General features: G+C 41.2%; 1 protein-coding gene across 6 annotated transcripts in view; it reads right to left on the bottom strand.

The window, feature by feature from the left end:
- The window catches only part of TCF12 (transcription factor 12), a 375,082-nt gene extending 361,257 nt beyond the window's left edge, over positions 1-13,825 (bottom strand). For 3 of the 6 annotated variants that reach the window (XM_055319710.1, XM_055319706.1, XM_055319716.1), the window contains exons 1-3: positions 13,502-13,825; positions 12,318-12,414; positions 11,170-11,242 (exon numbers count right to left, since the gene is read on the bottom strand). In XM_055319710.1, coding sequence (XP_055175685.1) covers positions 11,170-11,242; positions 12,318-12,392 — 148 coding nt within the window. In that variant the 5' untranslated portion in view covers positions 12,393-12,414; positions 13,502-13,825. Of the gene's footprint in view, positions 1-5,291; positions 5,419-11,169; positions 11,243-12,317; positions 12,415-13,088; positions 13,275-13,501 lie in introns of those variants that run through there. The other 3 variants (XM_055319709.1, XM_055319707.1, XM_055319711.1) reach the window with 3 other exon arrangements.
- Positions 13,826-18,364: the final 4,539 nt, after the last annotated feature.

Here is an 18,364-nt window from a genome sequence, read left to right on the forward strand (position 1 = left end):
ATCTGTATGCAAATACAACTCCTGTTAGCACACTGAAAATTCCCACACAAACTGACTAGGGAAATATCAGTACACTCCTTGGCCCAAAAGATGAAAAGCTGTGTCTCTCCTCAAAATAGAAATGGATTCCCTAAATCAATGTACCAGCCATAATATTCAAATATAAAGCTCAGCATGAAAAGCCAAATTCCAAGAAGAACTTGGAGTTTGTAATTTCCTTTATATTAACAAATTCACCACCATTGTTTTTTCTGTATTTAAAATAACAAATTCTCTGGTCTAGACCTTCAGTCCAAAAAAAGAAATTCTTGTTTTAAGTTGTAATCAATACCTGGGAGACACACACCAAGGGGGGGAGGGGGGGATGTGTGTGGCTATAATACTTTTTCAAAAATCCATGGGGACAAGTGGATTTTAGAATTCACTTTTTCAAATTTAAAAAAAGAGGGATCCCTGGGTGGCGCAGCGGTTTGGCGCCTGCCTTTGGCCCAGGGTGCGATCCTGGAGACCCGGGATCGAATCCCACGTCGGGCTCCCGGTGCATGGAGCCTGCTTCTCCCTCTGCCTATGTCTCTGCCTCTCTCTCTCTCTCTCTCTCTCTCTCTGTGTGTGTGTGTGTGACTATAATAAATAAATAAAAATTTAAAAAAAATAAAAAAGAATAAAACATAACCTGTAAAAAAAAAAAAAGAAAAAAAAGAAATACAGTGCACATACTATACATTACAAATCACTTCCAGCACCTAGTAATCATAAAAGAACTAGGAAAACAAACTGTCAACAGCCTCCCTTCAGAGAAGATCAGATTTTGCCACTAAAATAATTTATGCTGAATTTAAAGGAAAAATTTTGATTCAGACTTTCCTGGACTTCAAAATCACAAATCAGAGATTGTGAACCTTTGGCAGGTGAAAGGTGGTCTTGACATATAATAATTAATTATTTATGCCCTAGAATAAAAAAGAACTAGGTGATACTTAGACATTTAGTATATTTAGTATGGTCCTGAAATGGTTCTAATTACTTGCCTACTTGGACATAATCAGGGGCACCTGGGTGGAAATTGGGCATCTGCCTTTGGCTCAGGTCATGATCCCGGGATCCTGGGATAGAGCCTGCATGGAGCTCCCTGCTCTTCAGGGGGCCTGCTTCTCCCTCTCCCTGCAGCTCCCTCTGCTTGTGCTCTCTCACTCTCTCTCTCTCTCAAATAAATAAAATCTTTAAATAAATGAATGAATGAATGAATGAATGAATGAATCAATTCAAGCTCTCTGGAAGTTCACACCAAGAGAATGAACATGAAACAACTTTCCCCTTAAACTTTAAATTGGGACCAACACTGAAAAACATTTTCTAAAACCTTAGCATGTCAATGCCAAGCAGACAAAGGGCCTCTGACAAGATGACAAAGTCAGCTAGATACAGTAGGGCTTCCAAATAGCAAATCTGGGGTACCTGGGTGGCTCAGTCGGTTAAGTGTCTTCCTTTGGCTCAGGTCATAATCGCAGGGTCCTGAGACAGAGCCCTGCATCTGGCTTCCTACTCAGTAGGGAGCCTGCTTGTCCCTCTCTCTCTCTGCCTGTCACTCCCCTCTGCTTGTGTTCTGTGTCAAATAAATAAATAGTCTTTAAAGCAAAAACCTAAGAGGACCTGCTAACTCAGGTTTTTGCTATTTGAGGACCTACACAAACTGATTCTCTAAATTAACTTGAGGCCAAATCACACTTCTGCCATAAGCTCAAAATGAAGCCTCACATTTTTTCCTCTCTAGTGATACAGCACACCTTTTATTTATCCTCAACAACCTCAAAACAACACATGCCTCAAGGACCGAGAAGCCTGATGACTGTAATTCCCTCCTAGCAGGGATCCCTGCAGTGCTCCACCACTACTCACAACTCTTGCTGAGAGAAGGAGCACATTTGCTCATTGACTGGAGCTGCATGATCATATTAAATTCAACCTGTGTTCTCTACATTAACCACCAATGAAGTGGCAGACTAGTAATCGTGAGTTGATCCTGCTCATTTCAAAGCCTCACAATGGCTACCTGGTAAAACCAAAAGAAGAAAATCAACAATTTTTGAGGGAAGTTCCCTTGGGTAACTGGAATAATCTTTCAAATTTAGACAACTCCCTCAGTCCAAATTCAAGCACTTTCCTAGCACCTACAACAGATGTGACAAAATGACACCTTCAGCCAACATTTTTAATACACAAAAACATGGTACGATGTGGTAGTGGTTGTTTTTTTAAAAAAGTAATCTCTTCTGTCCTGCACCTTATCTTAAATTTTTATTATTTTATTTTGAAAATTTCATCCCTGAGTCACTACCCAATGCAATAAAAATTAGCAACCAATCCCTAATCTGTTTACAGTGTGATCTTTAAATATGATCTTTATGTCCCCAATCAGCTCAGAGTAGCTTGGATGACTCATCATGGTCTTTATGAAAGCACATTTTTAACATGGAACACACTAGAGCACATTTCAAACGTGGAGCAAAAAACAAACAAAAACCCAAAGACCTCTCTATAAAAATATACATGTTCTTCTCAAGTCATGGACCTGTTAGAAATTACAGGATGACAAAGAGAAAACAAGGGCTCAAAAAACAAATGACATTACTAACAATTTTCTCCGTGCTTTTTATGGAATAACAAACTCCTCCCTACCAAAACCATTTGCCCCCTAACGTAATGATCCCTTTTCACAGACTTCTTTGGAAGCAAGAGAAGATCCACTAACAAAGACAGCTGAATAATATGCTCTAGAACTGGGCTTCTCACTAAAGAAAGGATACTTACTATAGGCCTGCATTCTACTCCACCTTTGCCCCTAATCCCAAAGATACAATGCAAAACATAAAGAAGGCAATGCTATAAGCTAACTAACCATGGTGCATGCTCCTAGAGCCTCAGTTTTTCTGATTATGATTAATTAAAACATATTTATATTACAACACATATGTTTGTGCTTAGGAGCAGAAAGTAAAATGCACATACATTTTTAAGATAAATTTCTTTTGCTCACTTGTAATGCGTTGCTTCAGGCTACCAGGAGAGTTTCTGTTCCTTCTCCTCTGCTATTAAGAAAGAAATTGGAGAAGCTCTATTCTAGAGACTCTTTAACATTCTCTCCAACCTGTCTTCCAGCTATTCTATCCTCTCAGATCACATAATTTTTATTTTACTTATTTATTTAGTCTACATCTCATTCCAGAAAGAATTTCAAATAGCTTGAGAGAGCATATGAAGAAAACACTACATCTAAGTGGCAACACTTTAGCATGGTAAAGGGTTTGCAAAAGGTGTACATATTTCTGTCTACCATTCCACACTATATATATCTAATCTACAAAGTTAATAGTATTAAGAAGAAATCAACTGCAAGGGAAAAAAAAGGGGGGGGTAAAGTTCTTAGGTACCTGATATCCTTTCAAAACTTCTCTTCTAAAGGGAAAAAAAAATTTATTTTAAAAAACTACTGCCTGATTTCTTCTTTGATTTCTTCCTAGATTTCTGACAATATATATGTAATTTTATGGCACTGAAAAACAACTTTGATAGGTTACCCTTGTGAAGGCATTTCCTCGTAGTTCAATAAACACTGCCTGTAATACTGGTTATAACTATTACTATTAATTATTAATATTATCATTAGTATTACTTAAGAACATACCACAATAATAATGGCAGCTACCATTTGGGGGGGGTGGAGGGGTTGGGAGATGGAGAATTTTCTTTTAAGATTTTATTTATTTATTCATGAAAGACACAGAGAGAGAGAGAAAGAGAGGCAGAGACACAGGCAGAGGGAGAAGCAGGCTCCACGCAGGAAGCCCGACATGGGACTCGATCCGGGGTCTCCAGGATCATGCCCTGGGCTGAAGGTGGCACCAAACTGCTGAGCCACCTGGGCTGCCCAGGGAGAGAGAATCTTAAGCAGACTCTATACCCAGCACAAAGCTGGACACAGGACAAGACCCTGAGATCATGACCTGAGCCAAAATTAAGAGTCAGACAGCTAACCCACTGGTCCATCCAGGCACTCCTGGCAGCAACCATTTTTCAAGCTGATGTGTAGCAGGCCATACATAATCTTATTTGATCCTCAAAAATTTTGAGGGTAGGCAGCATCAGCCACTTTTCACAAAAAAAGTATGCTCAGGTCATTTAAATGACTTGCCAAAGGCTACCCTGCTAATAAGTTGCAAAGCAGTGATTCTAATCCAGCTCTTTGGTTCCTGAGCCCAATTCCTCCCACTATCCTACAGTGCCTCTCTTAAGAATTCAAGGGCTCTCTCACTGATAGACTCCAATTAGATTCCACTCCATTTCAATAGGCACAGGTCAAAGAATGACAGAAATTCCCCCCAGTTACTGCACAACAAAATTATATACAAACAGACTGTAAATCTCTACATACTGTCATCTTACACTCCATTCATATACAAATAAAAATTGTATTTTTACATTAAATAATTATCCAAAGTCACTAATTTTACACATCTAACGCCACCATTAACATCAATCCTTGGCCTGATAATTTATCTCCCTCTGAGTTCATTTCCCAAAGGGTATTCATTCACTCTCTTAGCTTTAATTATAACTTGCAGGCACAAAAAACAAAATCTACATCTATCCAAAGGAAACTGAAGTGTGGATAGAAATATATGTATGTACAAAAAGGTGTTCACTACATTTTTATAATAACAAAAAAGCAAATTAACAAACACAATCCCTAAATGTAAGCAGTAAAAGAACAGATTTGTTAAGTTACCCTATACCCATTCCACGTAATATTATACAATTTTAAACCAAGTTTATAAAGAATCTTTAAGTGCATGAGGAAAATGTGCATTAAGTAAAATTTAAAAAAGAGGACACAAATTGAAAACATCATTAAGCAAACCATCATCTCAACTTTTCAAACACAGGACTAACAGGAAAAACAAAAACCAAATGGAAATAAATCAAAACATAACAATTTTCTCTGGACAGGGAAATAATGGGTATTCTTTTCCTTTGTCGCGCTTTTTCTGTTTTCCAACTTTCTTTTCAATGATGACTATTAATTTTATAAGCAAAAAAGAGCTGCTGTTGTTTTTTTTAACCAACATCTTTAACTCCTCTCCTGGCACTTTTATCTCATAAATCCCAAAATTAGCCAGAAGAGTCCCAGGTCATGTGAAATTTAAAATGCTCAAAACAATTCAGCATCTTTATTTCCTTCAGCATTACCACGCTCCAGTTATGCTACAACTGCAACCTTAAGTCATTTCTCTTACCTATAGAAATCCAATTCTTCAAATTCTGTCAATCCTTTCATTCTGGTATTTTTCCTTCCTTCGCCGTATTTTAACATCAAGTCCGACCTTCACCAGCCGCTCATCCCTGTATTAGCACATCTGCTTCCTGAATGAACAAATGCTTTCCTTATTCTATTGTCTAAGCACTAATAATTCACTCCACCACAGCTAACTAGGTGCCAGGCACTGTTCTTCCTTGGAGCTTTACCTGTACTAACTCAATTAATATTCATAACCACCCTCTGAAGATAGCTACTATTTTTAGTCATGTTTTACAGATTAAGAAACAGAAGCACAGAGAGGTTAGGTAATTCACCCAAGATCACCCAGCTAGTAAGTGGCAATGACTGGATTTGAAGATAATACATTCTGGCTCAGATAATAGTATATAAATATGAGCTCTTCCAAGAGTGCAGTGGTGATCAATAAAAACCAACTTCTCTTTTCCTGAACTGTATAGCCCTTTGGAGCAAGTCGAATTCCCATTTCCAAGTCTATTTTCATGCTACCCCACTTCTGGGAGGACAATTCTTCTCTTCCCTAACTCATTTTCCATATCTCCTTCAAAAATCAACTCTAAATCCAACATCTCTGAGTTTTCCTTAAATCAGTTCCCTGACTTCTCAGCTCATTCTTATTCTCACAGACTCAATCGAAACTATATTAATGTGTAGTTGTTGACATTTTATATGTCACAGAGGTTTCCCTCACAATTTTACATTTTAGCATTCTATCCATATAATGCCTCCTTTTTTGGCCTATGTCCTACTCCATTTCCCACCTTCCTAAAAGCTACTAGAATAGCAGGCTGCCCCAAGTAGATACTGAATAAACATACAACTGATAAATCTGAGATATGTATGGCTCAACCATTTAACAAGGGAAGTCATTCATTAGTCTTTTGAACTGACATATTTAAATGTTTGTCTTCTCATTTTATTCCCTAAACTCAAAAGCCATTAGATTTCTAATTGCAACATCCTCATCCAAAAAAATATATTCAAATGATACCCAAAAGCATTCTTACTAAATTTTTTTTTTAAGTATCCCATATGCTGTCCAGAAATAGCCTGTTTTTCCAGGAGACTCCTTCTAATAGTGTTGCTTTACTCTCTTATGGCCAGAGCTATATCCAAGTCTTCCACAACACTAAGCAGGCAGTGACATTCCAGTCATGATTACCAATTGTTCAAGAATGAACTATCTGCCTTCAATAAGAGATTATTCTAAACGGCCCCCATCAAATCTACAATGTGAAAGCCTTCAATAGGAGATTATTCTAAACGGCCCCCATCAAATCTACAATGTGAAAGCAACTGTTTTTACACTTAAGGTTCAGTATGTTCAACTTTATCTTCCTATTCCAAAAAAATTATTTTAGAATTCAAAGAAAAAGATGTACTAAAGGACAATCTAAAAGACAGCTGAATTTGTATTTAAATCGTTAATGAAAATATTTAATGTATTTAAATTGTTAATGAGGGATCCCTGGGTGGTGCAGTGGTTTGGCGCCTGCCTTTGGCCCAGGGCGTGATCCTGGAGACCCGGGATCAAATCCCACGTCGGGCTCCCGGTGCATGGAGCCTGCTTCTCCCTCTGCCTGTGTCTCTGCCTCTCTCTCTCTCTCTCTCTCTGTGTGTGACTATCATAAATAAATAAATAAATTAATTAATTAATTAATTAATTAATTAATTAATTTAAAAAAATTGTTAATGAAAATACTCAGTTATAATCTTATCTCTAATTTTTATTTTTTCCAAGTTGATACTTTCATATATAGCTTATCTCTAAAAGACTCCTTTGCTACTTAGCTTTTACCTTAAATGAGCAAACCGTATTTATCCTAAAATATTATATTTTTCTTTACATGCCTACTGACCCTGCAGTATTCATCACTACAGCCTGCCAAGAGCAAATGTCCAATATGGTTCAGTTACCCACACAACACTACTAAATTTGAACAAGTGTGTATTACTAGACATTGTATTACAAATTTTAATACTGATAGGTACACACCATGAACCACACCCTACTCATTACCTTAAGATACCTTAATTGAACAAACCTAGTTTACCCTCCATATAAAATTATCATTCCTACCTGTATTACAGTTAAAACACACATTGATAACATTTTGGCTTTCTTTCTTGATTTTTTTCAAATGTTACAAATAATGCCACACAATCTGAAAAGTTCATTCCCTGTTCAATACGCTGAGCAGGTGTTTACTAATCTTACCATGGATCTTCTTTGATTACTTGAAAAGTGGATGCAGTTATAAGAGGGAAACACCAGGGATCCTTGTGGTAATGGAAATATTTTTGTATCCTCACTGTATCACGGTCAATAACTTACTTCCAATATTGTACTACACTTTTGCAAGATGCTACTGTTGTGGGAAATTTGGTAAAGTACACAAAGGATCTCTGTATTGTTTCTTAGAACTGCAAATGAATCTACAATTATCTAGAAAAAAAAATTAAAAAACTTTAATTTAATGAACCTTCATTTTTTCTGGCTCTATATCAATACTTTCAAAAAGCATAAAGCCCATAAAAATGAAAAATTTCCCCCAAAAAAGTGATCAGTAACTGAAGAATGAAAAACTGTATTCCTTTTAAAACTTAGGAGCTGGAAAATAGTTCTTACAATGATTTCCAAAAATTCTGGGCAAGAAAAAACTGTGTTACAAAAATCTGCATTGAATAACAAAAAGTAAAGCTTTACTTGCTAAGTAAAACAACTTTCTGGAAATATCAAAGATAGATTCAATATATATAGATAGATAGCTTACAAAATGAATACAATCATTCCCTTCCAATATCTCTTACTACTTGGATTCAAAAACTTATAAAGGAAACTTTTTTGATATCCTGTAACCATCTAAACTACTAAAAATTAAACCCAATACCACAATTTAGTACTATGCATTCAAACTCTGAAGCTGGAGGGAACACTGGATTTAAACACCTGAACTACTTCCATTTTATGGATCCTTTCAACAAGTTTTCTCCTGATACTGGCTTAACATAACACAGTATTTCATTTTTAACTCCTACAGAGAGAAACACCTCTCAAGGTCACTGTAAGAACATCTCAGACTCTATCATACCAAAGAGACAAATTCAGTCTTATGATAATGCAAGAAAATTGACGCCTTGATGAAGAAATAGTATTGTAACAGATTTCTCCACACAAGTAATATTAAATACATTTTCATCTTTTCCAATGACTTGAAGTGTCAGCTATCATACAAGGTGTTGGTTTGTTTTAGGAATAAGACTTTTAAAAAAATATGTTTTTTAAAACTATAAAATATATTGTACGCTTTCCGCTAAAAAAAAAAAAAAAAACCTTAAATCTGTTCTATTATTTCTCAAAAAAAAGCCCCATGTGAAATTAAGTCATCCTCGAAAAAAAATGTAAGAAAGGAAAACATACAACTACAGTTTTCATGAGGCAAAGACCTAGGGTTTTACAGTGTTACTCCAAATATAAGAAAACTCTATAACTTTTAAGTCAGCTCTTCAGAAAGAAAGATCTTTAGCTCCTTATATGCTGCAAATAAACAGGCATTAGGACGAATTATGTATCCTATGAAATCAGGATGAAGATTATTCAGATGTCAATAAAATATGTAAATAAAATACTGCTATACCAATTTCTTCTAGACATTCCCTTTAAGAAAACTGACTACAGAAAAACCACATCTACCAATATACTGATATAAAATAATCACTTATGCCATTATACTTTCCCAAAAATTTAAATCCACTAATTACTAAAGAACACTGCTTTTCTTTTTTTCTGGAATGTAAAACAAACCAGAGAGATAAATATAACTACATCCACTGAACATGTGTTTAAGTTCAAACTTTCAATGGGTAAGTAACAAATCTAACAGTATTAAAATTAAAAATTTCCTATTCCAAAGAATCAAATACTGTATAACTAGTTCTGCAATATAGACAATTTTTTTCTTGGCATAATGCAACAGAAAGGCCCACAGAGTTCCAATACCATGCTTATAATAATACATATCAAGTTCACACATACTTTTCAGTTTCACACGCTACAAAATCACAGGATAATTTTAAAAAATGAAAAAACATAATTGCCTTTATTCTAAAAACAAAGTATTTCTAATATCAAGTTTCTAAAGTTCATGTCCTTGATATCAATGAGTATCAGTTAAATATATTTTCTACAATTCAAGCTCAGTCTAGAACAGCAATGTCACTACCCATTTAAAGAAATATATTAAGCATCTACTATGTATCAGACAAACTGAATTTGAAAGTGCTAGTAAAAAATTATTAGTTGCAAAAATTGAGATACACTCAAAACAGTAGTGAAGAAAGGAATATGGCCTTCTACATTAATAATTTTTCCCCTCCCCCAAAAAAGTGACAATTTTCAAATGATTACTAGTAAATGGGAAGGAGGTTAAGAATAGAGTTGGGGTTTGGCTGACATTTTATGATACCCTTTTGAATAAGGATAATATCAGCCTTTAGCATATTTAAAACATAGGATGCATGAAGAATGTAGAATGAAAAAAAAGGAAAGTAAAATGTAGAATGCTTTTATTTTGCTTTTTTGAAGTGTTAAAAAAACATACTATATTCTACCCACAAGCTGTAATTTCACCATGAAAAATAAATTTTAATAAAATATGTCAGTCAACTATTTTTAAATTGAAACACTTTTTAAATATAAAGTGGTATATAAGGTGTTATTGGTTATATTTCATTTTTTCCTGATATTTTGTTCTCTTAGTATCTTAAGGAATTGACTATCATTTTACTGGGGAAAATAAAAGCACCAGTCAAAGAGGAATTACTAAATTTCAGCCTAGGGATTTGACAGCTGGTTTTCTTAAGATGATGCTGTCCATGGCTTGCTTTCTTTTTTTCTTTTTCTTTCTTTCTTTCTTTCTTTCTTTCTTTCTTTCTTTCTTTTTTTTTTTTTTTTTGAAAACTAAGGAATAAGTTTAACTTAAAAAGAAAATCCTAGGTTTTGAACACTGCAATGTATCTTGCTTCTGGACTGTTTACTTTTGAAAACATGAGTTTAAATAAGTTAGAAAAACAAAAAAAATGCATATTTAAGAAATATGGGATAAGTGTTCATAATGGAACAGAGTAGTTATAAATATACATAAACTAAATTTAAAGACCACAGCACCAGTGTAGGAATAGGAATCTTATTCTAAACATTGTCCTAATGTAATCTCAATGTGGAATTCAGTCATCTAATAGATGTCATTTGAAAATAAATCTCTCTATTCATTTATCTGTAACAGTCCTTTAACATAACTGTCCCCAAAATTGCTAATTTGCTGCAGACTTCCAAGGGAATGGCCATCTTTTAAGTTTTACTGATTATTACTTGACTCAATTCCACTTTTCATACACATGTATCAAATTACATTATTTCACCAATTGTTTAGAATCCAAAGGTTTAATAATGCAATAAGGCTGAAATTTTAGCAAAACTTAAAAATACACATATGTAAATAAACATTAAAAAAAAAAAAAAGACCACACATGGACCACAGAGTGTTTTCTTCTGGTACTTGTCCAAACATAGATGCAGGATATAATCCCTTGTACTCAAACAAGACAAATTCAACTTAAAAATTCACGGAAAACAGAAAAATTTTAAATCAATGCTTAAATTCTCAGAAATATCAATGGATCCTGAAAACAACAGTCCTCATTTGAGCCTTGCTTTTGCTTCTAATTTGAAATGGACACTACAGAATGGCATGAAGATATTAAAATACTTTCTATTTTTCTACCAAAACGTATCACATCACCAAAATATGAGTTTCCGATTTTAAATATCATCTTACCTGATCCACTGAACTGACTGCTTCCCAGTGTCGTTGGTCTGGTTTTCCCACTATTAACAGGTGGAGAAAACATCTACAAAATAACCCAAATGCATTTGTTAGTCCTGAAATTCTCCGAGACTCCTTGTAAACAAAAGTCCACCAAGAGTCATCAGTTAGTTACTGTATTTCAGAAGGAAGTGACGGTAAAATTGAAGATATACATTCAGACCCAGAAAAGCTAATATACTATGTCCTAAAGCTACTTGAAAATAGTTGCTATATTCTGCTCTCAAAACGCAGTCACTTTCATGAGAAAGTCTAAGATTATTAAGTTTAAACTGTAAATTTTTGTCCATGGTCTTCAATTTCTAAGACAGATCTCATTACATTTACATTACCATTCAGTTCAGTCAGAATTACATCCAATGAAACTACTACATAGAGTAAGGATCCATTATAGCCCAGTTTTATAAAGTAGGTATTGGTCCTTCCTCTTTAACAACAGTTAATAAAGGAATTCAACCCACTGGAGATAAAGACAGTAGGCCCTCGGTTTCAGCTATTTTTAAGTCATTCAATTATGTCCCATGGTAAGAGATTCATCAACATGCAGATACTTATGTATGTACACACACACATTTACACGCATAAAAATACATGTACAGTGTCCAGCCAAAAAGGCTGAAAATTCTAGCCTTTAACTGGCTTTCCCCTAACTGACATCTTTCAGGTATTATAAATTCTATCACATCTTAGGGAGGGAAATGGGGAGTGCGGGGGAAAAAAAATAAATTTTTTTTTTCATACAAAGTTCAAAATCCCTGACGATGATCAGGGTCAGAGGGTGACTCAACCCAAGCTCATGGTTACATTGTTCTCCTTTTAACTGGTTAAATCAAATGACCCCTCTGGCATTAAAGTTTTAAATCTGCAAGTCTAGACATTACATCAAAGTTCAGGTGTCCAACTTGGGGGAGCTGGACTCCAGCCCTGAGAACTACTGCTCAAAGCAGATGGAGTTCACGCAGCCTAGTCTCCACGTCGCTTTCCGCCGCCCCCCCCCCCTTTTCCTATTTCTCTTTCTTTCTTTCTTTTTTTTTTTTTTTTTTTTTTTTTTTTTGGTAAACCTCAGCAGAACCCCGAGATGCCGCGGAAAGCTCTCCTACCGCACTGAAGTCCAGCAGGTCGCTCAGCTCCTTGTCGGTCCCTATAGCGGCCATGCGCTGCTGCTGGGGATTCATCTTCGGCCACTTCTAGCAGGTCCTAGAGCAGAGGAAACAGGCTCAGAGAGACCACCGAGGCCCAAAGTGTGTGAGGGGGTGCGGAGGGGCGCGGGGCCGGCGCGGGAGCCGCGGGCTGACGGCCGCTGCCCCCTCGCTCCCTCCGCCGCGCGGGCAGGGGGCAGGAGAGCCCAGCACCGCGCCGGGGCGGCGAATCCACGCGTCCCTCCCTCCGCGCGGCCCGCGAGCGTCGCCGCGGCTCCCGCAACTCGCCGCCTCTCTCCCGCAAGTTTCCGAGCCCAACCCTGCCCCCTCCCCGGCGCCCCCACCCCTGCGCGGCCGCCGGGGCCGGGGCCGGGGCCGGAGCCCGGGCCGGGGCCGGGGCCGGGGCCGGGGGCGGGGGCCGGGGCGGGGGCGGGGGGGCGCGGCGGCGCCCGGCCGGGCGGGGGTCTCGAGGGGCGGGGTGAGGGGGCGACTGGGCGTCCAGCGAGCGGAGCGGAGCGGAGCGGCGCGGCGACGAGGGGGGGAGATGCGAAGTGACTCACTGGCTCGGCAACAATAGAACTGACAAGTTGCAGGGAACGCGCCGCTCGCAGGCCCGCGGCCGCCGCCGCCGCCGCCGCCGCCGCCGCCGCCCGGACGTCCCCAGCGGGCCCCGGGGGGCCGGGAAGCAACCCCCGCGCGCCCGAGGGGCGTTTTTAAAAAGAAAATACAAACCCCAACAACTCGTGTGGCGCTTGCCCGGCGCCCTCCGCCGCCGGCTCGGCCTCCTCCCACTTTTGCTGCCCTGCCTGCGGCCGGCCAGCCCCGGACCTGCCGAACAATGAGCCCCGCGCGGCGGCCGAGGCAGCCGGCTCCCCCGCGCGCCCGGGAGCCGGCGCCGAGAGCCGCGGGGGCCCCGCGCAGGCCGAGCGCGCCGCCCGCGGGCCTGGCCGCCCGCGACTCTCGCCTCCGCCCCCACTCCGCGCCCCAAGTTGGAGGGAACCCCGGGCTCGCCCCCGCACAAAGGGGCGCGGAGTTGGGGCGCGGGCCGGGGACGCCGCGGCTCCGGCAGGGACGCGGCGGCGCCCCCCCGGCCCCCAGCGCCGCCGGCGCGCGCCCCTCCCGCCCGCCCGCCCCGCCGCAATTACCTGCCGCCCGTCTCCGCATCCAACCTCCCCGATTAAAGTTCACTTCGGCCGGGAGAGCGGGCGCGGGCTTCCCCTCACACCTCCCGGCGGCAAGGCTCACTTTGCCCCGCGCGAGCGCTCGGATCCGGGCCGGGGAGGCGGCTCTCGGGCCTGGCCGCCCCTTCCTCCCGGGGCGGGCTGGCGGTCCCCCCGAATAGAACTTGTGGGTCTCCTCAGGCGGACATTTTTTTCGCTGAGGCGGCCTCAGCACCGCGCTCGGCTCGGCTCCGGATCCCTCCGCGCCGGGAAGAGCCCCGGGTTAACCCTTTCGCCCCCGGGCCGCTCCCGCCGCCTGCGCCGAGGAAGTGGGGCCGGCGGAGGGGGCGGGGAGGAGCCGGCGGGAACGGGGAGGGGCCGCCCGCCGCGCGGCCGGTGGACAAAGCCCGCGGTGGGGTGAGGCGGGACGGAGTCGGGGCCGCCGGGGAGGGGCGGGGGACGCGCGGAGGCGCCCCGCGAAGTAGGGCCGGGCCGCCCGCCGGGGGCGCAGGGCCGCAGGCGCCGTGGCGCCTCCTCCGGCCGGTCCCGCTTCTGCCTCGGGCGGCGGAGCGGCGCGGGGCGGGCGCAGCTGCGGGCGCATCTGGATCCGCTGCCCGGGCCGCCCAGCCCGAGGCCGCAGAGCCCTGGAAGCCGCGGGTCCCGCGCGAGCCGCGCCGCACGCCGCCCGCCGCACGCCGGGTCGGGCCGGGCCGGGCCGGGCCCGGACGTCCCGGCCCAACAGGCTGCGCCGCGCTGGGCGCGGAAGATGCGCGCGTGGGGAAGGGAGACCGAGCCACCTGGGTGCGCGCCCGAGTCGGTGCAGCTGGTCGCCTTCGGCGCGGAGCGGGACGCGGGAGAAGGGGCCCCCCGCCCCCTCCGACTACACAAAGCGGTGTGGGCTCCGGCCGCCCAGACACGCCACTCACACAAGCCCTCCTCCATCCGCGGGCACCTCCTCCCACGCGAGTCCTTCCCGTTCGGGGCCGCCGACTTGGACAGCGCGACGAGCTCTCGGAAACGGATCAAGCCAGTGCCTTCATTTTGTAGGGATGGCCCAGGGAGGTTTGCTTGCACAGCCACTGCCTTGGCCCAAGTTCCGAACTTGGCCCGAAGAAATAACTGAACTTCAGTTTGGGGATGGAAGTGAGGTTTTCTCCAGTGGCAGCCACTGTTTAAGCCAGTGGCTCGGTGAGCGCAGTAAAGAGCAGTCGAGGGCCAGGCAGAAGAAACTTAGAAGACACGTCCAAGGTAACAAATTGAAGGAAGCAGCCAACGCCTTGACGGCAACAACATGGCCAGAAGGAGTCAGTGAAGCCCAGACTTGCATGGAAGCAAGGAGGGAGATTCAGCTGCAGATTTGCAGTTGTGCTTTATTGCAACCCAGAGGGTTTTGTGTCTCTTGTAACTAATTTCTTTCTCCAGAGGGAGAAGGCAACTCTTGCTTGGGGCTGGGGGTTACCATGGTTGTCCATGGGCACACCTTGGACCTTGTGCCAAATCCTGTGGTTGCTTCTCCATTACCCACTCTCCCTTATCTAGGTTAACACCCCCCCCTCCCCTTGTTTTTAGCCGTCACATCCCTGCCCTGGCTGCATGTTGGAGCATATGGTTCCAATATAAGCAAATTAGCATAATGCCAACCTAAAAAAAGCAGCCATAGTCCCATCCCTGCCACAGGCACTGGTTGGCAACAATGGGCATGACACAGTTTGGGACAATGAGAGGAGCAATTTTACTGTGGCCTTTTGGGGAAGTTTTTGTCTATTTCACGTATTCCAAGAGAAGTTCATCGGCAACCTTCTCTTTCCGCATGTATTCCAAAAATCAGGAAGCATAACAACAATAAAAACTGAAGGAATATCACCAAAATGTTGTATGAAAAAAAAAAAATTAAGGAGCCCCCTGGATTGTGTGGGCAGCTGTCTTCCAAGCAAAAGGTCCAGCTCGGTTAAATAAAGCAGGCATGCAGAAAGCAGAGATATGATCTCTGGGCCGCCCCAGTGGCTCAGCGGTTAGGTGCCGCCTTCGATCCAGGGTATGATCCTGGAGACCCCAGATCGAGTCTCACATTGGATTCCCTGCATGGAGCCTGCTTCTCCCTCTGCCTGTGTCTCTGCCCCCCCCCTTCTTTCTCTGTTTCTCATGAATAAATGAATAAAATCTTTAAAAAAAAAAAAAAAGACAGGTGATCTCTGATGATGTTTTTGAGACTCTGATGAAATGCCTCCGAACCCAGATCTACCTTCATTGATGAAACCAATAGGATTAGAGTTTTCTATTTGTAATCTAGTGTGTTCTAACTAATATACCCAATGGCCATTTTTTGTAGCAAAGACATACTAAACATTAGATGGGAAGTCTGACTAGAACTTTTAGGGCCCCTTCTAAGGATAAAATTCCATCACTCAGTGGTAAAACTGAAGAGAAATATTGGGAAAAGGAGAATGTAAGCCCACCTGAAGGATTTATGGTGTTTTCAAAAAAAAAAAAAAAAGGAGGGGAAGGAGAACTAGTTTCTTCTTCTACAACTAATTCAGAAGAAGAAATAGCTATCTTCCCAAACCCTCAGCCATGGGGGCTCCCTCTCTCCCTTGAAGAAATGACTGAAGTTTTTCACATCTGTTATGGCCCAAACTGTCTTATACTTTATTTTCTCATTATATTATATACTCCTTGAGCAGTAGGATTGCCATGTGTCTGTCTGTACCATGCACCTAACATTATGCTCAGAAAAGGGAGGCTAGAATTAAATCCACCCATCATTTGACATTATAACATGAATTTGTTTTTCATGTTATGTAGTTTTTGCATGTATCATTTTTAATAAAGGAATATTATTCCCACCAATGGATTTTTCCTGTAATACTCCAACATATATGGAAGGCAGAATATAAAAATCACAGTTTTGTGTCTCTTGTAACTAATTTCTAGGCCTTTGCTGACCTTGCTGGGAAGCCAGAAGGCTTTATTGAAAAGCTCAGGGAAAAACTAATAATACAAACTCAGTGATAATTTAGAGTACTGTATCTATAGTGTAAATTAATATCAATCAATATTGAAATGTAATGAACATTTCTAACATGTACAGTTGGTGCTGAATGCTGCAAGGAACAGAAAATCTCAAACCCATCCTGCCTCAAGAATGTTATAGTCTGATATACTTTATTTCCCTGTCCATTCACCTTAGCCTGCCACTGGGCAGACTCAACAATTCTGTCAACAAAGTTTCAGTTCCCACTTTCTAAGGGCCCCAACCTACACTCAAAAACGCATACACAATTTTATGAGGGAGATCTGAGTTGCCCAGAGAAACCTTTACAGTCAAAAGAAAAGGTAACCAAAAAAAAAAAAAGAAAGAAAGAAGAAAGAAAAGAAAAGAAAAGAAAAGAAAAGAAAAGGTAACTAAGGCAGTGGGCTTTGCTTCCTTGAGAGATTGGCTTGAACTTGGCCCCTGATTTAGAAGGAAGTATTCTAGAAAGTTCATAGAAGGAAAAGGAGGAGGAAAGAGAAAAGCACTAATCAAGTCAAATGGCAAGTTGCTATATAGATGGAGTGAGTGGTCTCGTAGCAAAATCTAACTAGAACCAAGTTTGAAGGGTAATGCACTCCCTTGGAGTCCACAGGAGAGCAGCTAGGAGTTCTTACTTTCTTTTCCACAGCTATCTTCTTGGGACTAAAGGAAACAGTTTTATGTAACAATTAGTTTTGTAAGTATTACCTTCAGTTCATGACACTTTGATCACTGATGAACTAAAGGCCAAGATTTTCCACTGGATTATAAACCATATTCTACTAGTCATCAAAAGTTCACTTTCTTCATTCTCTTCTATCCTCTTGTAAGAATCCGTTGGAGAATTTTACCTTTTCTCTCTGTTCATTGGTAAAAAGAGTTCTCTATTCCTTGTTACTATAATTTGTTGTTTAAGCCATTAAATGGCTTGTATGAATGCTATTTTCAGACTTGAGATATCCTCTAATGGTCCATCTTATATCAATGTCTTTTTCCCCTTTAGGATTCTTTCTTGCATATTTCATAAAAGTATACATTTATACCAAAATCAAGACAAATTCAGACCCAGAAAAGGAAAAAAATACTGTCAAACACTCTAAAACATCAAATCTAGATAGCCACAGATTTTGATTTTTTAAAACTTAGTATAGTCAACCAAGTAAAATAATTCTTTCCATATTCCTGTATGTATCTTGGCACAATGCCTTGTACATAGTTGATGCTCGCTAAATAATTATTGAAAAATGAATAGTTCTGTGCTTCTAGGTAGAGATGGCAGCTTAACACTTGCTCTAAAGTTTTCTCCTTCCTAATATCACACTAAGAAAACAGTAAAGGGATTTTTTAAAAATATTTTTATATAGAAAGCTTCAAGTATAAAAAAAAGGTATTGTTAAGAACCTCTGTGTACTTAATCACCCACCTTTAAAAATTATGGATTCTTCATCTATCTTTGCTCCCACTTTTCCATTCTCATGTTAAAATAAATCATGTCATAACATAAAATGACTTTTTAAGTATTGAAATCATGGGAATCCAAAGATGAGACAATGGCAACAAAATTTGAGGAGGCTGTTAGCTGGAAAAGCAGAAAAATGATAAAAATGTAGCAGACTATTGAAACTGAATCTTAAGGGGGCAATGAGGTAAATCAATAGTCAGACCTATATATACTGAAGTGTCACCAAAAGACTCATAACTAGCCAGTTTCAGTTTTCTCTTGAAGTGAGGAAAGGATATAATACTATAAGGAGGATTGGTTATCAGTCTGTTTAAGAAGCAATCAGATCCCCAGATTCCCTTCCCAATTCCATGCAGTGAGGCAAACAAATGCCTCT

The sequence above is a fragment of the Nyctereutes procyonoides genome, unplaced genomic scaffold (genome assembly GCF_905146905.1).
Source record: "Nyctereutes procyonoides isolate TBG_1078 unplaced genomic scaffold, NYPRO_anot_genome, whole genome shotgun sequence".
Taxonomy (NCBI): domain Eukaryota; kingdom Metazoa; phylum Chordata; class Mammalia; order Carnivora; family Canidae; genus Nyctereutes; species Nyctereutes procyonoides.